The 27,374-nt window shown below is 37.4% G+C and overlaps 2 protein-coding genes across 3 annotated transcripts; both read left to right on the forward strand.

The window, feature by feature from the left end:
• Positions 1-2,582: 2,582 nt before the first annotated feature.
• prkaa1 (protein kinase, AMP-activated, alpha 1 catalytic subunit) lies at positions 2,583-13,163 on the forward strand. Its single transcript, XM_057354422.1, has 10 exons — positions 2,583-2,743; positions 5,018-5,159; positions 6,397-6,490; positions 6,658-6,802; positions 6,896-6,983; positions 7,469-7,693; positions 7,838-7,987; positions 8,432-8,780; positions 9,556-9,682; positions 10,170-13,163. Exons 1-10 carry the CDS (start codon positions 2,647-2,649, stop codon positions 10,463-10,465), a joined length of 1,713 nt encoding a protein of 570 aa, XP_057210405.1. The 5' UTR covers positions 2,583-2,646; the 3' UTR covers positions 10,466-13,163.
• Positions 13,164-14,243: 1,080 nt separating this feature from the next.
• kank1b (KN motif and ankyrin repeat domains 1b) lies at positions 14,244-26,547 on the forward strand. Of its 2 annotated transcripts, XM_057349113.1 has the most exons (12): positions 14,244-14,350; positions 17,359-17,465; positions 18,341-20,707; positions 20,814-20,906; positions 21,404-21,506; positions 22,921-23,055; positions 23,187-23,274; positions 24,308-24,527; positions 25,271-25,413; positions 25,524-25,724; positions 25,813-25,917; positions 26,034-26,547. In XM_057349113.1, exons 2-12 carry the CDS (start codon positions 17,429-17,431, stop codon positions 26,070-26,072), a joined length of 3,531 nt encoding a protein of 1,176 aa, XP_057205096.1. In that variant the 5' UTR covers positions 14,244-14,350; positions 17,359-17,428; the 3' UTR covers positions 26,073-26,547. The 2 variants fall into 2 exon arrangements, with proteins under 2 accessions (XP_057205096.1, XP_057205089.1); XM_057349106.1 differs by lacking the exon at positions 17,359-17,465 and having other exon boundaries at positions 14,253-14,350.
• The last annotated feature ends 827 nt before the right edge of the window (positions 26,548-27,374 follow it).

A 27,374-nucleotide genomic window follows, 5' to 3' on the forward strand; every position in this document is an offset into this window, starting at 1 on the left:
AATCAGTGAATCAACCAAGGGATGTGAATGAACCTAATCGTTACCAATATTAGCTTATCTAAACATCAGAAAGTTTATTTTACTGTAAACTGTGTTGACTTTTTGATGGTCTTCAGGTTACTAAAACATGAGGAGAAAACATGAGGTTATGTTTGTCTTAAAAGCAAAATAAAAGGTTCATCAAGCTGCTCCAATGTGTAAGTTTTGTCTTGTGTGGTATAGATAAAAGGAACAAACTTTTATAAAACTGTTTTTTATTATTGAGCATTGTAATTTGTTAACCTCAATTTAATTTAGTTAAATGTAATGTCTATTCAACTCAATTCAAGACCTAAATGAACTGCATACGTGGTTCTCAAACGTTTTAGTTATGAGTATTGAAATATCACATTGGCATGGATTACAAAATTTTTAGATCACAGTTTTTATTCAAACATTTTAGTACCGTTAATTATTCTTAAAAGTGAGTTAAGAAACACAATGTGGCTCACCACAAATTGACATTAGTTAAGATTAGGTTTATAGCCTATATATCCACTCATGAGGTTGCTGTGCATTTTGGTGTCGGACATTTTCAAAACAAGGAAAATTTGCCTTTTTCAAAGCAGTGAATTGTTTAGCACAATTCCTTCAGATTCATTAGTCAATAATTTTCTCATACGCATTTTAAAAAACGGGAAACTAGATCATCTTTGCTGTGTGGTTCTACGCAGAAACTAAAGCCAAAAAAACATTTGATGGTTTCTTAACGTCCATTAATTTCATAATCTTTTAAAATATATTAATACATAAAAAATAGCATTTTTACTTTATTTTTATGCGTTTAACTTAATAAATAGTTCCTAAAAACACAAAAGCAACAGAATATGTTGCATTTATTTATTGTTATTATAGTTTTGCCTGTATTTGATAGATTATTGTTCCTATATTTAAACACTAAAAATTCCAACTCAATTTCTTATTCTCTTGTACATTCTTTAAATCCTAATCATTTGATGTGATGGCATATTCCAAAATAAATGCAAATAAATTTGCTTATTAAATACAATAAAGCACTTCTGTATTTGTGCCTTTGTTTGATGTGATGTTTTACTGCCTGCTTTCACCAGCCTATATTATATAAATGCAGTGATTTTGACCTGTTAGGGAGTGGTGAATGAGAAATTGCAGAAAACATAAAAAATGTTACAATGAGACATAATGCTGTGTATAGGAAAGCCTCATTTCACATATAGCTTGTAAGAATTTGAATCAGACATTTAAATATCTTGAGGCAATAAAGTACGTTTGCAGCAATATAGGTCTATATTTTAGAATTCTTCTCGAATGCTAGCACACTAAAACTGATACATTTGGCAAAAGACCAAGATACTGCAATAGTAGCCTATATTTTTACGAAATTGGGCCAAAGGAGCAGATGTTGCCATATTTATTTATGAAATTGAGAGTATACTGCATTGTGTGGCATACCCAGTTCATATTGTTCTTTGCTTCTTGAACTTTTCTTATCTTGTAAGATCATCTACTTCATCTATGTAAGATTATTTTACATAGTGTAATGAAAGTATTTTTCCCTAAAGCTCGTTGTTGCATTTTGCTCTATCACTCTTTTATGCTGTATATTGTAATAGACACTGAGCTGTCAAATGACTATATTCTTGAACCCCAATAAGAGGTTTTAGTAACAGTGTTTTGAATTGATCTCATTGTGTTCATTAGGCAAAAAACTAGTCTGTGTAGGCCTATTTGTAGATCTTGTAGGCAATCATTGGAGGCCAAAGTTTGAGGCCAACGTTTTTTGACATCAGAGAATATGTTTTTGACTAGAATATTTTTTTTTGACATGGAAGTCTGAGGTTTGTACAAGTTGGTGTATAGTTCTGAGAATGTATTTATAGTTGTGAGAAAATGGTGAATTGTTTCATGAATTGTGTGTTAGAAGTTGAGAAAAAAAATGTAAATAAGAGACTTGACAACAAAGAAAGGTTGTTTTACCAACAAAGAGACATTTTGAAAATCTTTAAAAAATGTATTCTTTATGTTTAATTTATTTCTAGATGGTTTGTCTACAATGACAAGTGACAAACTGTCTGAATCCATGTATACTGCACACTGAGGACATCTGCTGGCCAAATGTGTTTAAATGCAACGACAAATTTACACTTAATATAGTTTTTACACGAATATGATGCTTTCATTTAAATTTACTCATGAATAAAAACACGTCTTCTGCCTCATATATGAACGTATCTATATAATACACGAAAAATGTACACTTAATATAGTTTTTTACACAAATATGATGCTTTCATTTAAATTGACTCATTAATAAAAACATGTCTTCTGCCTCATATATGAATGTATCTATATAATATCCCTGAGCAAATCGTGATACGTTCGTGTTGTGTTTTTTTCAGGGGGGCAAGGTTCGGCTAATTAGCACCAGCAGTATCTTGCTGGAAAATGTTATAAAAACATGTTGTATTACTCGTATCTAATAAAACGAAATATTAACAAGGGGTTTGTAACAAAGGATTTGGGGATTGTATTTTGGCGCTCGAGTCTCGTGTGTACCGGTAGTCGTCAGTAGAGACGCCCGCGGCCCGTCCCTCTCTTCTGCCTCTCAGGTAGGGCCTCAGAGCGAAGATGGCGACGGACAAACAGAAACATGAAGGCAGGGTGAAAATCGGACATTATATCCTCGGAGACACTTTAGGAGTGGGAACGTTTGGAAAAGTCAAAGGTAAAGCCGTTAAAAATGTTTTGTCTTTTGCACGATCGTCGTATATCGAAGACATTAAAGGGAAGCGGAGAATGATCGAGCCTGTAACGTTAAATTCGGCTAAAGCAGCAGCTGCACTTGTTGGCTAACAGTTAATGTTGGCTGTGTGTAGACAGGAAACAACATTAAAGATAAACGCTTTCTTCTTTTACTGTTAGATAGTGTCAGTTGATCTGTGGTTGTCTGTCAGAATTCTTGCATGCATGTGTTATGTTGTACTTGTGTGGTTTATAGAAGTGTTGGTAGTTGCTAACCTGGTTAGCTTCTGGTTTTATAGAGTGATTAACGTTAGTATTCTGAAGTTGCAGTTTTATGGGGATTGATAGGTGTGCTCCTGCCAAGGTCAGCTGTCTTTTTATACCAGACTTCACTGTGGATGTCAACCATTGATGCAGCTCGACAGAAAGTCTCAATAGATGGAATAACAAAATAAAGTTACTAGGGATGCACCGATATGTACATTGTTGGCCGATAACCGATAAATATTTAACATTGGAAGCAAATAACCGATAAATGAAAACATTGACTGCAGAAAACAAGGTAACCATTAGTTCTCTTTCCCCCCTTGAAAATCATGTACCAAGCCTACTTTACGCTAGTTAACGGTTCTTTAACCTTCAAACTTTTCTGGTATATTTTTTTATTTAATAAACAAATTATAGATGTTCTTCCAGGTCTCAAACCAGGTCTCTAACAGGTCTCAAAACAGACAGCATTCAGACAACAGTTTGATTCAAACAATATGCTTTTGTTCCTATAATTTACACATTTGTAAATACTTTATCTACATACTGCACCTACATCAACAAAGTTTTGCTAATAGCAGTAAGTGAATGATCACAACAGAAAGATAGTACTGTACAGTATTTTAACCGTGAGCAGCGTGCAGCTGAAGGAGTTTAACCTGAGGAAATGATTTAGCGGTCTAAATTTTATCATCGGCCGATTCCGATAACATTAAAAATGATCATTTATCGGCCGATAATTTATTGTGCATCCCTAAAAGTTGGTAGTCTAAATGAACATTTAGAGCAGTCGTGGTCTAATGGTTAGAAAGTCGGACTTGTGACCAGAAGGTTGCCGGTTCGGTTCCCAGAGCCGGCAGGTAACGACTGAGGTGCCCTTGAGCAAGGCACCTTACCCCTACTTGCTCCCCGGGCGCTGCAGTGATAGCTGCCCACTGCTCCGGGTGTACGTGTGTTCACCACTTGCTGTGTGTGTGTTCACTACTCTCTGGATGGGTTAAATGCAGAGGTCACATTTCGGGTATGGGTCACCATATCTGACTAATAGGTCACTTCACTTCACATTCGTAACAGTGTTTTATCATTTATAAAAGTCCATTCTTTCCTTATTCTGTTGTTTTTACAATCTGATGCAAGGACAGGGATGTTTTGTGGAAATCTCGTATTGCTAGAATACGAAACAGGAAGTCTTGTGTTTACGTGCTGAATGATATTTGGAAAGCATAAGAGTGGTTAAGACACCCTGCTGCCTACATAAAATGTCTTCGGAGAAGCTTGTCTTTTCCTTATTATAATCCATCCAGTACTTGTACTAATGGTTATGTGTGAGGTCTGAAGATTTAGTGAGTCACTCTGTAGTCAGTCAACATATATACACAAACTTTGCTCTGCACAACTGCCTTTATGTTAATACATAACTAGAGCAGTCTAGTCCACACAGGCAAGATGTTTTTCAATGTTGATCATGGAAAAGAAATCATACAGCGTTTCTAGGACCTATTTAATGTATTGTTACTGAAACAGCAGGATTCCGCAAAAGGAAGCTTGTTGGCTCTTGGCAAGGCTTTTTGCAAACAGTAGTGAAGCTAAGCTTTCTTAAAATAGTTTATGACAAAATCTAATTTGCATTATAATGTATGATAAACCTCACACTTTTATACCACTATACAGTAATCTCAAGACTTTTCCTGATTTGTCAGTTCAGATTGAGATTACAATATCTTTCAGACTTTTTGACTAACAGGTTATTTTTTTAAAAATCAGCTTGCATGTGTAATATGGCTTTCCAATGTTGTATGTTCCTTATGTGAAGTAATTTGACATGGTTCTCCTTTTATCAGAAGCTCATCAGTGTGGGTTTTTATTTGATCTGTGTACAAATAAAACTTTTTGTGAAAAATGAAATCATCCAATTATGTCTGTCTACGCTTTAAATGTACATTATTGATCTGAATAAAACCTTCACAAACATTTCTTCCTCTTTATGCAGTTGGCCAACATGAGCTGACCAAGCACCAGGTGGCGGTGAAGATACTGAACCGGCAGAAGATTCGCAGTCTGGATGTGGTGGGAAAGATTCGCCGTGAGATCCAGAACCTCAAACTCTTCCGTCACCCGCATATAATCAAGCTGTGAGTAATGTTATGGCCTGGCGTTAAAACTGAGAATTAAGGTGCAATCTCTTTTTAATCCGTTCATTTTTTCTTACCTGTTGTTTTTCTCATGCTCACGTTCAGAACCACAAAAGACCTTTTCCATGAGTTTCTTTTTTTCTCTTCTCCATGTTAGAATATTGTTTCACTTAATATCAATAACGGCACTATAACATGAGCTTTTTCAATATATAATTTTTTTGAAATTTGTAGTAATTGTTTGTGTTTTTATTGAACATGTTAGGGATAAATGAGAAAGGGCCTATGTTTCTGTATGGAATTTTGGGGTGATCTCCCTGGAGACGTGCATGCATGTATGCTTTTTTGTTTTTATTCCTCTGTGGTTTATTGGTGGCTTGGGATGGGGCAACACATGCATGGAATTATAAAGGATGGAGAAGAGGGAGGGGATTTCCATTTCCTCCCATTTATAGAGAAGCATTTAATCCTTTCCTTTGGTTTAAACCATTTATTACTTTGTTTTTCTCTTTCACTTTAACTGTTGTGTGTCTGTTTGCCTGTTGTTTCATTGGGCTAGGGTTTTTTACAGTCCCAGTATAATTTCCCATAATCTAAACCACATGCATTTACTTTGGACAGAAGATATGTATATACATTAATTATATGTGACCCTGGACAACAAAACCAGTCTTATGGGTCAATTTTTCGTAATTGAGATTTATACATAATCAGAAAGCTAAGTAAATAAGCTTTCCATTGGTGTATGGTATTAGGAGAGGACAATATTTGGCCGAGATACAACTATTTAAAACTGCGGGGGGAATCTGAGGGTGCCAAAAAATCAAAATATTGATAAAATGGCATTTGAAGTTGTTAATCAGAGATGCTTTAGCAGGCTGTTGCTAAGAAGAAACAGGTTTGTTTTAATGTTCTTTATTATTGGCTTATCGCTGTAATGACGTTGTGGAGAGTAGATCAATTCTAAACTTTACGTAGATACCAATCTTGAGTGGGTAAGTCTTGGTGGTTTAAACTACAAACAGAAGCCATATCATGTCTGTATAGGTTCTCCAGTCCAGTGTGATGATGGGAACAGAAGATTTAGCTTCTCTTATAATAGTGTTACAGTGATCACTGCCAATTTCCAATGAAGTTTTCATTATGGCATCTCAATAGAGACTAGTGATTGCAATAATCTGTGTAAATCTGGATTCATCATATTTATGCACTCATTACAAATCACTTTGCTTGACAGTTATCAAGTGATCAGCACACCAACAGACATCTTCATGGTGATGGAATATGTTTCAGGAGGAGAACTCTTTGACTACATCTGTAAAAACGGAAAGGTAGACCTTTATTTTCTGAATTTGTGAAGCCACTGTAATTTCCTAAGAATGCACAAAACAGCACAATAGATGTTCACCAGGAGAACTAAAGCGATACAACTAATACATGATATTACATGAAATGAATAATACATGAAGACATTTGTCTTGTGCTTCTCTCGGGTCAGTTGGATGAGAAGGAGAGCAGGCGTCTGTTCCAGCAGATCATCTCTGGAGTGGATTACTGTCACAGACACATGGTGGTGCACAGAGACCTGAAGCCTGAGAACGTCCTGCTGGATGCGAACATGAATGCCAAGATTGCAGACTTTGGTATGTGAATGTTAAAGATTACATTGCTGTCCCCAACTACGGTGGATTTTCTTTCTTTATGTAGTTTGAGTTACACTTTGTTTCCTTGCACAGGTTTGTCAAACATGATGTCGGATGGAGAATTCTTGAGGACGAGTTGCGGCTCTCCAAATTATGCTGCTCCTGAGGTCATCTCTGGAAGGTACTCTTCTCTGCCTCTCTGTTGTTTACTATGGTTTTACCCCACAGTTGTTTTTCGATTCTTATTCCTTTCTGCCTTTGTGTGTTATCCTATAGGGCTGCAAAATAAATAACATATGTGCATGAACTGTGTATAATAATTATGCATATATAAATACACACGCATGCATGTAAAAATATAAGAAATGGTTACATGTGAATATTCATTTTTATATTTTTATTTAATTTATATTATATTTACATATTTAAAAAAAAATCTTATAATTATATATGTGTGTGTGTTTATATATACATAATTATTAAGCGCAGTACATGCATATATATTTTGTATATAATATGTTTATTTCGCAAACTTTTTGTTGGGGCTATTATCCTACCCATAATGCATTCTGTTATGATCGTCTGTGATGTTTTTAAACTGCTAGTATATTTTGAGGCTGATCATTCAGGTTATATTTTAACTAATCTTCAGCTCTTCTGACTCAGGTTATATGCAGGGCCTGAGGTGGACATCTGGAGCAGCGGGGTGATCTTGTACGCTCTGCTGTGCGGAACGCTGCCGTTCGACGATGACCACGTGCCAACACTGTTTAAGAAGATCTGCGATGGCATCTTCTTCACACCTCAGTACCTGAACCCCTCTGTCATTAGCCTTTTGAAGCACATGCTCCAGGTGGACCCCATGAAGAGAGCCACCATTAAAGAGATTCGGTCAGAAATCCACCAGTGCTGTTCATTCTGCTTATTCATGCCAAAACGATTTCAGTGTGTGGAGCATGATTTGGAAAAATGTGAAGGCATCAGTTACTTATTATGAAATTCTGTTTTTGTTTGTTGCGCTCCTTTTTTTTTTAGGGAAGATGAGTGGTTTAAACAAGACCTCCCCAAGTATCTGTTTCCAGAGGACGCTGCATACAGTAGCAACATGATTGATGAGGAGGCGCTGAAGGAGGTGTGTGAAAAGTTTGAGTGCACGGAAGAGGAGGTGCTCAATTGTCTGTACAGGTTTGTCTGCTCTTCTGCTTTTGGATCAATTTTGTTGCAGTGTTGTGTTTGTCGAGGTAGCTCTCATGTCAAATATTGATTTGTTGGCATAACATAAAAGAAGATATATTGAAGAATGTTGTTAACTGGCACCCATTCACTTGCACACCAACTTTCTTGAAAATATCTTCTTTTGTGTTCTGTGGAAGAAAGAAGTCATACAGGTTATGAAATGACAAGAGGTTGAGTAAATGATGACAGAACTTTCCATTTTGGTTGAACTATCACTTTAAATTCCTTGGAGTTAAACCTTTGACTTTGTTGTAGTCAGCACCAGTTGAGGTAAAGGAAAGTTATCCATCAAGCTTTCAGCCCTTCCAACGGCATCCACCGTTGTCTACATTTTGAAGTATACCACCTTACAGTTCCTCCCTCACCTCTACTTTGCTCTATCATCCATTGCAGTCGAAATCACCATGATCCTCTTGCTGTTGCCTATCACTTGATCATAGACAACCGCCGCATTATGAGCGAGGCCAAAGACTTCTATCTGGCCTCCAGTCCACCCGACAGCTTCCTGGATGATCTGCCCGCGCACCACACCGTTAAGGTTCACCCCGAAAGAGTGCCCTTCCTGATGACCGAGTCTCAGACCCGTCCCCGGCACACGCTGGATGAACTGAACCCCCAGAAGTCCAAGCATCTTGGGGTCCGGCGGGCCAAGTGGCACTTGGGGATCCGTAGCCAGAGCAGACCAAATGACATCATGAGCGAAGTCTGTCGTGCCATGAAGCAGCTGGACTACGAGTGGAAGGTGAGGGGTTTGGGTTGGACTTTGAATTTTGTACGATCATGCGTTATTTCATTTTTGGGGTTGAGTGGTGTGATCTTGCTATGTTTTAGAAGAGTGTTTTAATGCTAATAGCACTATGTGAGAGGCTTGGAGATGAGGATGGGTACATACGTACAAAGACAATTTTGCAATTTTATACTACCGGTGAAAAGTTTTGGAATACTTTGTTTGGAATTTGCACATTTTACACAAACAGTAAGCTCATAAAAACTGTGAAATAGCACAACAGGGAATTATGTTGTGATTAAATAAATCTAAACAAAAAATAAAACGTTATATTTTAGCTTCTTCAGTGGAGTCACCTTTTTCCTAGAATTTGCAAAAATTTTATTTTGCCATTTTATCAAGCAGCTTCTTGAGGTTTCACCCTGAGAGTTCCCATTCATTCTGTGCTGATATTGGCTGGTCTTTTTCATTATTCAGTCAAAGTCATCCTCTTCAAATACATTTTTATTAAATACAATTTTTATTTGTAATGAAAAAAGTATATTGCACAATTATATTTTTGTCAACTATACTAATTTTGAACATTTTATCATACACCTTCAGATCGAAAGTATTTTAAGATAATGAGAAACATTTCAATCAAGCATTCTAAAACATTTGACTAGTAATGTATCTTAGGAAACATTCCATCTTTGGCTGTTTTAGAGCTTCTTGTAGAGTCTAGAAATGTGACCTTAACTCTTGTCCAGTAAATTCTGTCTTGGTGACTAGTTTTTCTGCGGTCTTGCAGGTTGTGAACCAATATTACTTGCGGGTGCGGAGGAAGAACCCAGTTACTGGCATGCACACCAAGATGAGCCTTCAGCTCTACCAGGTGGACAGCAGGACCTATTTACTGGACTTCAGGAGCATCGATGGTAAAATCACAACGTTTAGAGTTTTGTTTGGTGTTGTTTTGCTTTTATTTAAAGGTCCAATGTGTAATTATTTTGGAGGATCTTTTGACAGAAATGCAATATAATATACATAACTATGTCTTTAGAGGTGTATAAAGACCTTACATAATGAAGCGTTATGTTTTTATTACCTTAAAATGAGCTATTTCTATCTACATATAGCGGGTCCCCCTGTATGGAATTTGCCATGTTGTTTCTACTGTATCCCTAAACAGACAAACTGCTTTACAGAGCGTGTTTCATACATACGTTATCTCCTTTGGCAAAGAAGCGAAAATATGACGACATCTTAGTTCTGTGTCAGCCACCGTAGTGCTTTGAAGGGGAGGGCTGGAGTGAGCTTTTGGTTGCAATTCACAACCTCACCACTAGACAGCGATAAATTTCATACAGTGGACCTTTAACTGTATTACAGTTTTATTACTTATATTTGTTCTGTTTTACGCAGACGACATGATGGAAGGGAAGTCAGGGACCGCCACGCCTCATCGTTCTGGCTCAGTTGGCAACTACCGGACTACCCTAAAGAATGACAAGAACGAATGTGAGGATGCGGTAAAGGGCAACGCGTCCGCACCCTCCACGCCTCCGATATGCGGAGGGAAGCTGGCAGAAGGCTCTCTGGCTTCTTCTCTTACCTCCTCAGTGGATTCCACCGGGGGAGAGATTCTTCCCCGCCCAGGAAGTCACACCATAGAGTTTTTCGAGATGTGCGCCAACCTCATCAAGCTGCTAGCACGATAACTTATGGTTCCTTGGATGCCTTCACTCTCTCTCTCTTTCTCTTTCTCTCTATCTCTTTCTCTCTCTCTTCCTGGCTTTTTCTCTTCTAGAATACTGTCTACCTCTTTGTCCTCTGGTATCTGTGTCTTCATCCACAGCAGTCCTGGTCTCTGTCTCTCTTTTCTCTCAGTGTCTTTAGAGCAATAAGCATGCAGACTCCCGACTCCATGCATCTCATTTGCATGAACAAGTTGAACGGTCAGCGGCACTACAGTCGCCAGGATCAGCCTGTTTGAGGGGTCTGCGGGACGGTAGAGAATCGAGATAAGGTGCGAGAGGGAAAAGCATAGAGGTTACTTGTTTGTGCCACAGTCAAGATGTCAGAATGATTGCTAAGCCACTTTATAGAATCAGTACTCTTTTAAAGATGGTTTTACAATTCTTTTCTCGGGTTTTATAGCAAGGCGCTCCTTGCAGAGAGTGAGGCGGAGAGGCGTCTGCGCATTCAAATGTCTGAATTATACACTGAGCTAGCTGTACTGTACACACAATGATGTTGCAATTCTTGGCGGACCAAGAGATGTCGAAATAAAGGGCCCTTTTCAGGCACACGGGACAACAAATTAGGCAGAAAGCGCTTTTGCACAGTTTTACTTGCAAGTTTCTTTGGGCCACTGTCATGCCCGGCAGTCTTAGTAAAGTGGCCTGCTGAGCTGGGCACTTGAATGGGAGGAGCCAATTTAAAGTGGGCCACTGATGGGAGGGGCCAACTTAATATGGTGGGCACTTTAACACAAAGGGACTTTACAAGTCGGCCTTTCTTAGCGAAGAGGCTAATGTAAGACATCAGTTTATCCTGAGGAAGTGCAATGTCTTTGCCTCTTTCATTTCATAGATGAGAAAATCTTTTTTTCGAATGTTTTGCAATCACATCTTTGTCATGTCACAACGCACCATTTCTCTTTCCATTCACTTACATATTCCATAAATATATAAGTATATACAGAATTTAAAATGCATTTGGATTTATATTTATCAGTGCTTTAAATGGGCTTGTGGATTATGTTGGAATTGTGATAATGGACTGGATTATTTTTTTTAAGAAATATTTGAATATTTTGCTGTAATATGTTTTATTCCATACCCTGCTTTATCAGATTTCTTACTGTTTTAATTGTTTTACAAAACAATGATAAGAATTGGCTGTTCCATTTTTCCTTTTCTTTTCCCAAATTGAGTTTCTGTAGTCGAAAGGAACCAATATTAGAACTTCTGTAAGGTTTTATTTTACAATCTCATGAAAAATAGAGGCACATATAGGTTTATAAACACTTAAAAATAAACTAGAATCAAGATTGAACTATTCGCTTCAGAAAAAAATTGATTATAGTACAGAATATACCAACACAGTACTTTCTGTATTTTCTAGAAAAGTTATTATTTGCTACGTTGATCCACACTTAAGCTTATTCCTGTTTGTAAATGACAGTGTGGATGTATGATTAAATGCTAAAATGATCCGCAAAAATGCATGTGATTCACGTGACCTTATTTGAGGCTGCACTGTGCTATGAATAATGCACAGTATACAAGTACTTAAATCCATGTCTACAAATGACAAACGGGACTGCAACTAATAAACAGTGAAAACCTATTTTATGTAGGATTTTACAGACCAAAATAAGCCTTTTTTTCTTAATTGTTTGCACCTGCATCTCAGTTCTCTTGCCTGTCCACTCCCTAAATACTGGAGCTCTATCTTTATTCCAGAAAGCCTTCAAATATAAAACAAAGTCGTTTTGAAATCAAATTTGTACTTTGTGTGTATGGCACCATCCATATTGTAATACCACAACATATGCAATGTTAAAGCAAACTAAAATAAAATAACTTGATGCACATTCTTACAGCAAAAAGTAATACAAAGACTGGTTGACATAAACCGCAATATTACATTTAAAAAAGGAAAAAATCTCATTTGATTCATTGATGTATTGTATAATATTATGTTACACATGAACGTCTAGTGACCTGACAACAGGTTAGGATTTAGTCTTTTATTTGTTCTGAACTGCACTGTCCTTACAGATTCTTTATTAACAAGACTTTAAAGCAAAATCTTGACAATCTTTGCCTTGCAAGCCAGCTCGGAGACAAATCCTGAGAAAAGACTTCTCTGTATTCTTTAACAGTTTTTTTTCTCCAAAGTTTTTCGGATGTAGTAGTCAAAAGATAGATCCAACTGCCTTACATTTGGGAAAAAATCAGTGAGCAATTTCTACCCCAAACATATAGTACCTTTATAAAAGCTGAAAGATTAGCAAGACACCCATTTAACTGTCTTTGGTCCATGTATGTTAAAACACATTATTAGGCCACAAGCAGATCAAAGCCACTTTGTAGCTAGTAGCACATTCAGTGTATACTCTGGCTGTGTTTGTTCAGCCACTGAAAAGAGAAAGTTAAAAAATCTGTTGTATTGCTTCTAAAATATGATTTATGTTCATGATCTGTGTGGAAGGGGAGGCTTGCCAATGTATATTTACAGATGATTACTGATAATTTACCATTAAAAGATGATTTGTAAATACAACTGGCTAATAAAAAGCTACGACAGATTGTTTTGCCTCATTTGTGTGTATGGTTACTGTTTTCATGTCAAATTAGCACAAAGACATAATGTTTCCAATTTTGTGTACACCTTTAATAAAAAAATCTATAAAACATGACCTGAATATGATTATATTGTATATATATTATATAACATTTGTTGAGTGTTATTTTTTGTAGTAGTTTGGAAGTCAATTAATTTTAAGATGTAAATGTCCGGTTTCACAGATGGTTTATAAATCTGGATTAGGCTTTAATCAGATATTTAGGCAGCTTTACCTTAGAATACCATTACTTGTCTGAATGTTTAGGTAATTTAAGGTATGTTCAAGTTTCTTCCAGTTGGGACAGCTCAAACATGCATTTCAGTCTGGGATTAGACTTAAAGTCCCAACATTCTGTCAAAATCTGTATGAATTTCTTTTTTCTGATGAACACAAAGATATTTGGAAGAATGCTTGTAACTAAACAGTTATTTGCCACCATTTACTACCATAGTAGGAAAATTTATAAAGCAATTTTTCCTACTATGGTAGTCTGGTCAAGAACGGTTTGGTCAAATATCTTTCTCTGTGTTCATCAGAACAAAAAAAAATTGGAGACATCTTTGGAACTACAAAAGATTTGGAACAACTTGAGGGTGATTAAATGGAGACAATATATATATATTTATTTATATATTTTTTGGGGATGACTGTTCCTTTAAGCCTTGTCTGTGAAAGCGGGCAATCGATTTTTTGGGACTAATGATAATTTTTTTAATGATTAGAGTGCGATCTGCTGGTCATACTATGAAGTGCATCTCTTGTGGATCGTTTGCAATCGGCATTGCAGGGAGTACGCAAGAAACAAACAAAAACATACAAAGTTATTTAAGAAATATGTATGTATATACTATATGTCATATACTATTTATAATTAATAAATATTTGTATTTAAGTGTAAAACTTTTTAAAACTTGATTAGTTTTAACTACTGTATATTTGCGTCTCTGCTTTTACTACAAAGGCTCTAAAACAGTTCACATTTTTTCAAAAGAGGCTGCAGAGTGAACGGGCTCTTGAAAGCGCTCCGTTTGCACACCTGCCGTAGTGCGTCATGGCGTCAGCAGCAACTCCTCCATATGCCGACAGAGCAGTGCGGCCAAGTTATTCGGATGTTAGCTATGTACGATGAGGATTGATTAGCGGGATGACTTCTCTAAAAGTAAGCAAAAGTGTGGTGATGTGAACGGAAAACAAATGCTGACCTTCTACCAGCTGTTCATCTCTGGATCTGCCACTGCACTTCACTTCGGTATGTAAACAACAACACATCACCCCAAACTCACCTGCACATCTACTGTTTAAAGTTATTCCCTGCGATATGTGGGAATATGTTTGTACATACCTAAAAGTCTTGTTTTAGACACGATGCATTTTCAGTCTTTAAAATTGTTGAAATGTAAATCTTAAAAATACATCTGAAAGTTATATTTTATAGAACCAATATCAAGGCACGGTTGATTGAAAGCAAACTCGTGTTAACGTTCTCCGTTTCATTTGTTGAAATATAAACCGAATCAAAGCAGGGTATTTAGTGTTAGTATGGTTGTGGGCTGTGGTGCAGCAAGTCTCAAGTCAAGTGTATAATCTGGTGGGCCTGAGATCTACTGGGCTGTACAAGGAGCAGGATAAATCCATAAATCCACACACACGCATGCTTTTTTTTCTCTTAAAACTAAATTCAGTATCCAATGGTCTTAACTGGAGTGTTTGCGTTCTGACAATCTCCTTAAAACATTTACAAAACAATCTTTGTTTTATGTTTTAAGAACACAGCCTAAAAAATGAAGTATTAAGTAATAGGAAGAGGTGCTGTTGGTGCTGACAAAGTCAAAAGCATATAAATGTATTGCAGTTAATTTGTGGCTTTGAGATTTTGCGTGATTACTTAAAGGGATACTTCACCCAAAAATGAAAATTCTGTCATCGTTTACTCACCTTAGAGTTGTTAGAATCTGTATAAATTTCTTTGTTCTGATGAACAGATTTGTGGGTGAAGTATCCCTTTAAGAACAAAGAAAGCTTTGGATGAATTCAGTCATAGTTAAGTTATTGTACAAAAATATAATTACAACAGAATTGACCAATACTGATCAAGTAGTAAAAACTGATAAATGGCTAAAATAAAAGTTTGCTGAAGTCTCACAGTAATTACAGAATCTTTATCTCTAACTAATGTAAAGTCAAACCATTGACTTCCCTATTTCAAACTTTTTTAAGTCATGCATATGTATACAGTATTTGCTCTACATGTTTATGTATCAGCGTGTGTCTCTCCCTGTAAATTGTGTTAACGTATTTGTGTCCTCTCACTGCCAAGTGATTCAGCTGACACAATACTTTACAGAAAGCAAGACTCGTGTATCAGATATCCATCTGCAGTGACAGTTAATTCTTCTGGGTTGCATTCTCTTCATCTCTGTCAAATCATATTGGCTTTATTGAGCCACTGAGCTTAATCTTCTTACAGCCGTGTGTCCCTTAATGTAATTAGTTATAATATAGTTGTAATAAGTGATAGTTGATCACAAAATGTAAATTCATTATTTTCTCAGCATCAAGTAGTTTCAGAACTGTTTGACTTCATTTCTTTCTTGAAACATAAAAGGAGATATACGGCAGAAAAAGCAGTATCAGCATTCTTTATAAATTAAACTCATGTTTCTTGGGAGAACAAATGTATGGGTTTGGAACATCAAAGGGTGACTAATGATGACAAAAATTCTTCCTTTAATATATTTTACTATATGTGACCCTGGACAACAAAACCAGTCTTATGGGTCAATTTTTCGAAATTGAGATTTTTACATAATCTGAAATCTGAATAAATAAACTTTCTATAGATATATTGAGATTTTGAGTTAGAGAGTTGTTAGAATAGGACAATATCTGGCTGAGATACAACCGTTTAAAACTCTGGAATCTGAGAGCGCAAAAAAATCAAAATATTGAGAAAATTGCCTTTGAAGTTGTTAATCAGGGGCACTGTGGCAGACCATCCACTCACAAAAATAAAGTTTTTATATATTTAAGGTAGGAAATTTACAAAATATCTTCTTAGATATATGAGTTGTTAGAATAGGACAATATCTGGCTGAGATACAGCCGTTTAAAACTGGAATCTGAGAGCGCAAAAAAATCAAAATATTGAGAAAATTGCCTTTGAAGTTGTTAATCAGGAGCACTGTGGCAGACCATCCACTCACAAAAATAAAGTTTTTATATATTTAAGGTAGGAAATTTACAAAATATCTTCATGGAACATGATCTTTACTTAATATCCTAATGATTTTTGCCATAAAAGAAAAATCGATAATTTTGACCCTCACAATGTATTTTTGTCTTTTACTAAAAATGTTCCCGTGCTACGTAAGACTGGTTTTGTGATCCAGGGTCACATATTGTCTACAGTCGGCTTATATCTCTCTTGCTCTTTTTTAGGTGTTGTGTTTGAGGATATAAAGGTAGATGACGAATATGTGCATGTTTGTTCATTATGCCTTTATAGCAATAAATCGTTAAAATCAGTAAATCTGTACATGAATCTGCTGAACAGAAGAGGGCGATACACTTACAGCCATGCATGTGTGGGATACATTTCCATGATTTCTGCCTTACCTTTAGGTTTTTTAAACACAAATAACCAGACACAAACTCTGTCCTACTGTCATGCAAGTCCCATTTTAAATTAAGACCGAAATAAGATGTTCATACTGAATCAATACATGGTACATTAAAGAAATTAATGTACATTTTGATAAACAGTTAACGCAGGATTGTAGCCTTTGTTTTGAGTATTAGAACAATTATAAAATTCTATATAAATATCAAATTCTATATTAAAGGGATAGTTCACCCAAAAATGAAAATTCTGTCATCATTTACTCACCCTCATGTAATTTCATACCTGTATCAATTTATTTGTTCTGATGAACACCATAGTAGGAAAAATGAAATGGCAGCCAAAGCTGCTCCAGAACTGTTTGTTTTCCTAAATTCTTCAAAATATCCCCTTTTAAGTTCAACAGAACAAAAAAATATACAATATTTTTTATACTAAGGTAGAGGATGATGTCCCAGAACTGGAAATTGCTAACATTCTTCCAAATATCTTTCTCTGTGTTCATCAGAACAAAGACATTTATACAGATTAGAAACAGCCTGGGTGTGAGTAAATGATGACAGAATTTTCATTTTTGGGTGAACTAGCCCTTTAAATTTCACATATTTTATACATTTCTTATTTTTTTTCATTTACAGTTTTTCAAGTCATCCACCTTCTAAGACTGAGAAAAATTACATTTACAAGTGATATCAATGACCATCTGCCATGACTCAAGAAACACACTTCTGCTTTAAACGACAAGGTCAGAATCGCCAGTCCTGTAGATCAAGTTTTAATAATTTATCACAAAAATGGCTTTGACCTGCATGATGCAAGATGATGCATTTAGTTTAGATTTTTTAGTATTTAGAATGTTAAACAACTTGGCCAGTTTAGATTGTATTGTTTTTCAAAGTGGGAGGCTTTAAATGCTGGGGTGTGTGAAAGAGGATGGCAGTAGAAACGCAGGGGGAGGAGAGAAACAGAAGTAAGTGAAGGCCTCCTGGAGGAGGAGAGCAAAAGGAGTTTGACGGAGATAGAGAGGAGAAAGGTTCTGAACTTTATTAGAACAGAAAACTCTTTTTCAGAAAATGCTCATCTGCAGGTAAGAGAATGAGTAAATATGTCCTCTGTGGACATACAGTATTTCACATTGCAAGATTTAGCTGAATGGTTTGCCGCTGTAAATGCTTAGCAACCAATTAATTATTTAGAGGGAAAACAGATACATTCCAAAAATTGTGAATATAATGTTATCATACAGAGGTCCTGATTATGAAGTAAATTATTTTTACATTGTGAATATTAGGTATGTGCTATTTTAATTGTTTATGAGTATTGTTTTGTGTTTTATCATTTTAAGTCAGTAAGAAAATGTTCTGGTTTCATGATTTAAATCATATTTAAGGCCAGTTATTTCCATGACATGTCTATTTGTCTATTGACTGTTTATTGATTTTTCTAACTTTACAAGCACTACAACCTAGGATCAAACATAAAACTATTCATAAAAAATATACAAACAATATACAAGAATTAGGATTAAAATAATAATAAATGACAAACAATTAACTAAATAATTCCACTTAAATATTAATAATATTATTTTTTACATGTTTCTTTTTCTTTTCCAAATAGAGTGGAGTGAGATCCTTTCTGACACTTACCAGAATAGACCATTAAGCATCGATACACCATATGGCTACCAGCTCGACTTAGACTTTGTTAAATACGTGAATGAAATTGAACGGAGCGACACCATTCGCCGGCTGGATTTTAGAAAGCGGCCCAGAGAGGCAAACCCAGCCTCTGAGCCGCAGAGCAATATAAACCCCTCACGCTGGACATCCTCAGAGTCTCTGTCCTCTGTAAGCAGTGATGAGGCCCAGAAAACCTCTCTCTCCACATCCTCTTCTGCTTCAATCATCAGAAGAAGACCCCCACTCCCTCATCACCATTCCAAACCTAAATCCTCAAATCAAGGTCCTGAGGTCTCTCAAGGTCCATCCGCCTCTCGGGTGGGTTCAGATGGGACACCTCCCCCAGCCACGCAACATCTTACCCAAACCACACCAAATCCTGTAGTGGAAAAGACCTTGATGGAAACATGTAAGCGTTTGGAAAATGAGAAAGGATCAAGAGCGGAACCACACCCACGTCGTAGGCTTGCGAGTTTCAGTGGTCTTGGGTCTAGTGGTACCCAGTCCCCTTACACTAGCTTGGCTGGCCTAAATCAGATCCGTACTCAACGCATTTATAAAGATGCTAAAATGATGCTCCTAGACCCTCCCAGCCAAGGACCTTTGTTAGTGGGGAGCTCCCATAAGATCAGCCCTTTAAACTCTGGTCGGGCATCTCCAGTAAGTAGCATCAGCCCGCTCCAGCTGCATATTGTCAGGGATCAGATGGCAACTGCATTAGAGAGACTAAAAGATCTAGAGGAGCAGGTAAAAGTCATACCTGTCCTACAAGTAAAGATCTCTGTGTTGCAGGAAGAAAAGAGACAACTGACCTCCTTGATCAAGAACCAAGATGATCAACAATCAGATGGAGTGAAAGAAAGCAGTAATGAATCCTCAAAAGATATGGATGGTTTGGAGCACAGCGACCTTTCTGTGTTGACGGAGTTCAAACAGCTCAGTGTTGAAATGCAACTGCTTGAAAAGAATATCCAAGATGCACGTCTTGAGACTCAACAATCTTCAGGCCTCGGAAAGAAGGTTTTAAAGTCTGTTGCAGTGGGAAATGACTTTTATGAAGGTGAGACAAAATCAGTATCTATCAGTAACACTAAAACAATGCTCGGCATGGCGTCCGACAAAGAAGTTGAAAGTGAGTTTCAGCAAAAAAACATTGAACTTTTGACTGACCGGATACAAATGCTAGAGGCCCAGATTAAGGATGCATTGCTCAAGGCAGAAATGGGCAGGTTACGGAGTGAATTACGAGAAGCGGAAGCGAGAAATCGCTCTGACAAGAGTTCCACCACACAACCCCAGGTGAAATCCATCTCTATCCAGACCGGGTCACAAACTCGCACTCTTGGAGTCGGAAACCACAAGCACCTTGTTAAGTCTTCAGTTGGGGAAGGGCCGGAACAAGTTTCCATTGCTGTTGGAGTGTCCTGTACGCCTACGATGACATCCGTGTCTTCCGGCCCAGACACACCTATAGAAGAGTGGGAAGTACACAGAAGAGTTGAGAGAAAAGATCAATGTGTTGGAAGCATACCTGTGGCAACCTGTAATCAAGGCATGATTACCTTGGAGATGTTGGAGAAGAGGAACGTGTCTTGTCAAACGGTGCGCTCTGGTGACCGCATGCTCAATGTGAATGTGGTCAAATCGCTTGCTTCCCAAGGAACTGTTACTGACACAGTACGAAGGAGCGACTTTGCTGTGATGGTGGTCCCACAGACCACCTCACAGCGTACCAGTACACCTGTCTGTATGGTCTCCCGTAGCACCAGCACTTTGCAGGCCTGTGTCACCGAAGTCAGCACCAACACAAAGCACATGCTGACCAGAGGGAGACATACCAACACAGCCCATGCAACCACCCGATCTTTGGCGGTTGGGGACGGGAAAGTTTGCGACAGGGTGAGCGCCGTTCAAATGCTCTCTGTTTCTGTGGGAACCCCTGCATTTTTAGAAAGAAGTGCTACCCCTGGTCTGCTCAAGGTTATGACACGTGACATTGGTGTTGGATTGACAAATATCAATGAGAATGTTCTTATTGGGCTTCGCACACAGAACATCGCGTGCGGTCCTTCCCGGTTGCCAGATCCAGTGAAGACGCGTAGCATCGGTGTAGAGGTGGGAGACGGGAGGATACGTGATGCAGAGGGACACATGTATCCTCAATTAGAACCTGGACTTGATCATTACATTGATCGTATGCAAAGATTACTTAAAGAACAGCAGGACCTGCTGACCGACAGCCAGTCGGGGTCAAAAGATGAGGTCACTCTCCAGTCTCATGGTCATGTAGATACACAAGTTGTTGGTAATTCTGTGTTTTTGTTTAACTGTTGTAAATGGTATGTTACGGAATGGAATGGAATAATGGCTACATTCCTAGAAACCTAATGCATTTTCTCTCTAATTGCCAGTCACTGGTCAAAGCCAGACACCAAAAGTGGATGACAGTGCAAGGACTAAACAGAAGAATACAACAGAGCAGCAGATGTCCACTGCTCTTCACGGTAGGAATTTCTATGTGTCAGAAGCAACTCAAGTCAGTTAGACAACAAAAGTATCGAATCCCAGTAAAAGTAGACCTTTTTTTCAGAGGAATATTTTCTAGCCTTCCTCTATTCAGTGGAATGTGAACAGGAGGTGAAAATAGCTCTCTCTGGTTTGTCTTTTGGCTGAATGCGCCCTGCACTTAGAATATTTGGGATTCTGGAATGCTCTCATGTCCTCTGGTCTGTGGCAGACATAGATGTGAAAACCATCCACACTGCAAGTCTGTTCAGTACATGGCTTGGTAAAGGCGGAAATGTGTGTTTCAGGAATCTTTACAAAAGAAAAAGCTTTGAACAGGTGTTTGTTTGAGCTGTCAAAAAGAAATGTGTGCATGGCAACTGGTTTAGTTTAGATGATGGTTTTGTTTAGTCTGCTATGGCAGATTAGGAGCAGCAAGGAATTTTTCAGGAGATGCAGCTAAAGTTTTGTTAAAATCTTTTTTTATTTTATTCAGACTCACCTAGTGATGATCGCTTTCTCAGGTCCATCATGAAAAGGAAAAACATTAATCAGATATCCACAGATGGTGTGAATATCCCTAAGCCTGCGCCTCGTGGGTAACTAAAGGACTTCATTGCTTAATCAGAGCTTATATTTTTAGATTTAACACCAGTTATATCAAGCTCCTTTTATGGAGCATATATATATATACATATATATACACTCACCTAAAGGATTATTAGGAACACCATACTAATACGGTGTTTGACCCCCTTTCGCCTTCAGAACTGCCTTAATTCTATGTGGCATTGATTCAACAAGGTGCTGAAAGCATTCTTTAGAAATGTTGGCCCATATTGATAGGATAGCATCTTGCAGTTGATGGAGATTTGTGGGATGCACATCCAGGGCACGAAGCTCCCGTTCCACCACATCCCAAAGATGTTCTATCGGGTTGAGATCTGGTGACTGTGGGGGCCATTCTAGTACAGTGAACTCATTGTCATGTTCAAGAAACCAATTTGAAATGATTCGAGCTTTGTGACATGGTGCATTATCCTGCTGGAAGTAGCCATTAGAGGATGGGTACATGGTGGTCATAAAGGGATGGACATGGTCAGAAACAATGCTCAGGTAGGCCGTGGCATTTAAACGATGCCCAATTGGCACTAAGGGGCCTAAAGTGTGCCAAGAAAACATCCCCCACACCATTACACCACCACCACCAGCCTGCACAGTGGTAACAAGGCATGATGGATCCATGTTCTCATTCTGTTTACGCCAAATTCTGACTCTACCATTTGAATGTCTCAACAGAAATCGAGACTCATCAGACCAGGCAACATTTTTCCAGTCTTCAACTGTCCAATTTTGGTGAGCTCGTGCAAATTGTAGCCTCTTTTTCCTATTTGTAGTGGAGATGAGTGGTACCCGGTGGGGTCTTCTGCTGTTGTAGCCCATCTGCCTCAAGGTTGTGCGTGTTGTGGCTTCACAAATGCTTTGCTGCATACCTCGGTTGTAACGAGTGGTTATTTCAGTCAAAGTTGCTCTTCTATCAGCTTGAATCAGTCGGCCCATTCTCCTCTGACCTCTAGCATCAACAAGGCATTTTCGCCCACAGGACTGCCGCATACTGGATGTTTTTCCCTTTTCACACCATTCTTTGTAAACCCTAGAAATGGTTGTGCGTGAAAATCCCAGTAACTGAGCAGATTGTGAAATACTCAGACCGGCCCGTCTGGCACCAACAACCATGCCACGCTCAAAATTGCTTAAATCACCTTTCTTTCCCATTCTGACATTCAGTTTGGAGTTCAGGAGATTGTCTTGACCAGGACCACACCCCTAAATGCATTGAAGCAACTGCCATGTGATTGGTTGATTAGATAATTGCATTAATGAGAAATTGAACAGGTGTTCCTAATAATCCTTTAGGTGAGTGTATATATATATATATATATACAAATATTTATATTTGAATAAATTAAATTAAACTAGGCCTCTAACACAACCTGTTCATCGTTTCTATAGGGGCCCTCGATATGGAAGTATTGAGGTTTCCTTGTCTGAGGGCGGTGATTCTAAGGAAGAAGAGAAGAAAAGACAGAAGAGGCAAAAAGAAGAAAATGCCAAAGCTGAAGTGACGTTTCCCAAGAGGAAAGAAAGGTTTATAATGCGTATAATAATAGGTTTTCTCATATTCCCCAGTTTACTTTTTTTGGTTAAACTGAAATGCAACTTTTAAGCCAGTTCAGTCAGTCATGACTTCTCAGGGTATGTTGTTTTGTCCTCTGTAGGTACAAATTTGGTGCGAAGATGCTTTCTGCCTGCCAAACTCTGGAGGTTTATCTCAGTGGCAGTAAGACCATATCCAACAGAGAACTGGTGAGCTATAGAATAATAACACACTTATCTTTGAACGTATCAGTATTGTTTCTTTACTATTTCTATGAATTTTTTAGTTGATGCTTGATGGTTAATCTGAGTCTGTGAGATGTACTGTATGTCATGGATTGTCAGAGGTGAATTACAATATTGGTTCATATGTATTTATTTATTGCCAGGTTATTTAAAATACATTTTAAGTTTTAAGTTTCTATTTGCATTTATTTGCAGAACATGAAAACTGGAGTAAAAATTACAGAAAAGATACTCTGCATTTTTTCAGACCTCAAATACTGCAAAGTAGTTCATATTCACTTTAAAGCAATACAACATTAATATTTGTACATGCATTTAGGAAAGTTCAAACATTCTTTTTTATGTGATAACCTCAAATTTTATCCAAATGTTCATGTGTTTTGTCAGGCTGTCAAGTCTTTCACATTTCACATTCACTCCTGAGGTTTGATTTTGTTGAAATTCAACAGACAATGGTCTCTTCATTTTTTTTACAGCTATATGTTAAATGACCTAGCAAAAATATATTTTTCCTTCAGTTTCTCCAAGATTTTTTGATTACACAGACTAGAGATTAGAGATTTTTGAACCATCATAACCAAAATTTAGAAATTAACTTGGGAATTATTTACAAAGGTTCGCATATGAAAGGCCAACAGTGGGCAAACCACATGGATTTACTTGTGCAGAATTGTGGCAGCTGCCTTTCACAGTCTGAAAAGCCCGGTTGCTAATGTGTTCTATGTTTACTCGCTCTAAGCCTCATCCCATAATTACTTACTGGCATATAGATCAGATTGTTTGGTACACTGTGGAATTGTGGGAAGTTTAAAATTACAGAGCTGCTGCATTTTGTATTTGTTAAGGGTGTCGTTCTGTTCATGGCATAGTGTGGTGAAATGATGAAAGTGTGCTGAAATGTGTCTGGTTTTGATGTATCTCAATAGGTCTCAGAGGAGCAGCATTCATGAATACATTCCTTATATGGATAATACTTTTTTTCTGGTTGTCTTTAAAGCGCTCCAGTCTTAACACAGTTCAGCAGGAGTGGTTCTGTGTGTCCAGTCAGAAGAGGGCTTGCCCACAGAACGTGGAGGACTTTCTGTCTGCCTGCCGCCTTGTCTCACCGGATGTACTGTGCTATGTGGCCAATATGGCTGATCAGAATGGAAACACAGCCCTTCACTACAGCGTGTCTCACTCTAATTTCAGCATTGTAAAGATTCTACTAGCTGCAGGTATTTTAAATCCTGTTATTTATGGTATTTAGTTAGTTAAAAACTATCCATTTTATTAAACAACGAAAAAATGATAACTACGTTTTTTGGCAGTCTGATTACTCGTAGCCCATTACCATAGTTTCACTACAAAGACATGGTTTAAAGGTCCAGTGTATTAAATTTAGCGGCATCTAGCGGTGAGGTTGCGAATTGCAACCAACGGCTCACTCCACCCCTCCCTTTTGAAGCATGACGGTGGCTGACACGGGACTAAGATGTCATCACGTTTTCGCTTCTTTGCCGAAGGCGATAATGTATTTACAAAACTCGCTCTGTAGAGCAGTTTGTCCATTTAGGGCTACTGTAGAAACAACCTTGGCGAATTCCCTGTAAGGGTACCCGCAGTATACAGTATGTGGATATAAATAGCTCATTTTAAGGTAATAAAAACACAACGCTTCGGCATGTAAGGTCTTTGTACACCTCTGAAGACATCGTTATGTATATTATATTGCATTTTTGTCAATAGATCCTCCAAAAAATTTCACCCTGTACCTTTAAATGAACATACCAGATTGAATAGTTGTAGTTGCTTTACTATTTTAATAATTTGTTTAATTATTTTAATACTTTTTGTAATATGCAAAAGTCCCTTATTTATGTACTGTTCATCTATTTACTACTTATGGATTTAAATTGTGGCTATTTTTATTGTTACAATACATTAATATTTTGATTCGAGTTCAATTCTTCCCATGCAGGGGTTTGTAATATAGATCATCAAAACAGGGCTGGATATACTCCGATAATGCTTGCTTCTCTGGCTGCCGTGGAAACAAACGAAGACATGATGTTGGTGAAAGAACTCTTCAGCAGAGGAGATGTTAATGCTAAGGCCAGCCAGGTGTCTCTGCGTCTTTTTGTTTGACCATCTGTTTGTATGAGAATGCAGGATGGTTCCTCTTAAGTATATAGCTGTATTTGTCAGTGTGTACTATGATATTTTCTCATCAGGCTGGCCAGACAGCTCTCATGCTTGCAGTCAGTCATGGGTGTATAGATATGGTGAGGGCTCTGCTGGCTGCTGGAGCAGAGGCCAACATCCAGGATGATGAGGGTTCCACCGCTCTCATGTGTGCCGGTGAACATGGCCATTCAGACATCGTCAAACTATTACTGGCCCAGCCGGGATGTGATGCCACCCTGACAGACAATGTGAGTAACCAGTTAGCTACCATCAAAAATATGAATAGATTTAAAATAGTAATTTGATAATAAATGTTTTGTGTGTGTGTTCTGGTAGGATGAAAGCACTGCACTGTCCATTGCTTTGGAGGCCAGACACAAAGACATTGCTATGCTTCTCTATGCCCATGTCAACTACTCAAAGAGTAGTTCAGCTACCAGGGTATGGATTTCCTCTGTTTCTAATATGTATTCATAAATAACTTGTATTAACTTACTTGGTCTAATAATATGTATTTATGACATGCTGTGTGTGTATGTGTGTATTTGTATCCACAGGGATCTCCTCGAAGCAAGACTCCACTTGCACCATCATAAATAAGCTCTTCTGAGTGAAATGACATTTTTCCATGCTCTACATTCAGACATCCTCAGTATTACCTGTTCAATGAAATGCTCATACAGTCTTGAGTACCGAGATGAGTATTTACTGTTATATATTTAAATATTTGTAAGATTCAACAGCGCATTCACTGTGCACTGCAGTATAAGCCAAATAAAAAGGCTTCTTCTTTACCGAAATGTATTAAAATATTTTCCAATTTGACATACAATTATGCATTTTATCAATAATCAAGACCTATAGTTTAATTGTGGCTGTTAATGTTACAATTTATTAAGAAACTGTAACAGTTTCAAATATTCCTATTAAGGTACAGGTAATAAATAAATTAGAGACATTTTACTATACAGTATATTGTTGTTAATATTGTCAATCTTGATTTTATTTACTTCTATTACATGTTGACTGTATAATTGACCATGTATTTCCAAATCTAAAAATTGGAATTGTTTTGTGACAATAAAAATTATTGAAATGTTTAAAAGTATGTCATGTCTGTATACACAAAATAAATGCTTCTTTATAACCGCCTTGTGTTTACTTTATATAGCTTTAAGGCTTAAGGTTTAACGCCTCGTGACTAAACAAAGCACCAATGTGTGAGTGTGCACACAACGCAACAAAAAGCAAGGCGTAAAAGCGTCATTTAAAAAAATGCCTCGGGCTCGATTTTTTTGTTTGACACGCTGCGTTAAAAACTGGCCGACCAATGCAATAATCAACAAGAACACATGAGCTAATACAACTAAACACATTCATTATATAATAATTCTACACAAGATTGATGTTTTAAATGGCTTTTTGTACTATACCTTAATCAGAGGTGGGTAGAGTAGCCAAAATCTTTACTCAAGTAAAAGTACAAGTAACTAGAGAAATTGTTACTCAAGTAAAAGTAAAAGTCACTATTTTAAAAATTACTTGAGTAAAAGTAAAAAAGTATGCAATGAAAAAACTACTCAAGTAGCTAGTTACTTAGTTACTTTGTATCTGATTATATAGGCCTACTACATAAAATTAATATTAACGCCAATATTTTAATATGACATTTTAATCAATATTTTTAATTATCATAAGCAGATATCTTTGCAATATACTAGAGAGACTAAAGAATGGCAAACACAGAAGAGACAAGCATTTCTGTAAATTTCATCTAGTCCTGATGTCAATGTAGTTTACACAACTTATTTAGAATAATAGACCATGTCAAACTAAAGCATGAACTAAACTCAGAGCATTTCCTAAGATGATCTAGAACATCTGCAGTGCTCTCTTAA

Source organism: Triplophysa rosa, linkage group LG2 (assembly GCF_024868665.1).
Source record: "Triplophysa rosa linkage group LG2, Trosa_1v2, whole genome shotgun sequence".
Classification (NCBI taxonomy): domain Eukaryota; kingdom Metazoa; phylum Chordata; class Actinopteri; order Cypriniformes; family Nemacheilidae; genus Triplophysa; species Triplophysa rosa.

Excerpts from the sequence above, each read along its gene's own strand:
- prkaa1 (XM_057354422.1), top strand. The coding sequence starts at position 2,647 with ATGGCGACGGACAAACAGAAACATGAAGGCAGGGTGAAAATCGGACAT. Across the intron at positions 6,984-7,468 it reads CCTGAGGTCATCTCTGGAAG|GTTATATGCAGGGCCTGAGG; the intron begins GTACTCTTCTCT and ends CTTCTGACTCAG. Across the intron at positions 9,683-10,169 it reads GGACTTCAGGAGCATCGATG|ACGACATGATGGAAGGGAAG; the intron begins GTAAAATCACAA and ends TGTTTTACGCAG.
- kank1b (XM_057349106.1), top strand. The coding sequence starts at position 14,296 with ATGCTGACCTTCTACCAGCTGTTCATCTCTGGATCTGCCACTGCACTT. Across the intron at positions 24,528-25,270 it reads AAAGATTCTACTAGCTGCAG|GGGTTTGTAATATAGATCAT; the intron begins GTATTTTAAATC and ends CTTCCCATGCAG. Across the intron at positions 25,918-26,033 it reads AGAGTAGTTCAGCTACCAGG|GGATCTCCTCGAAGCAAGAC; the intron begins GTATGGATTTCC and ends TTGTATCCACAG.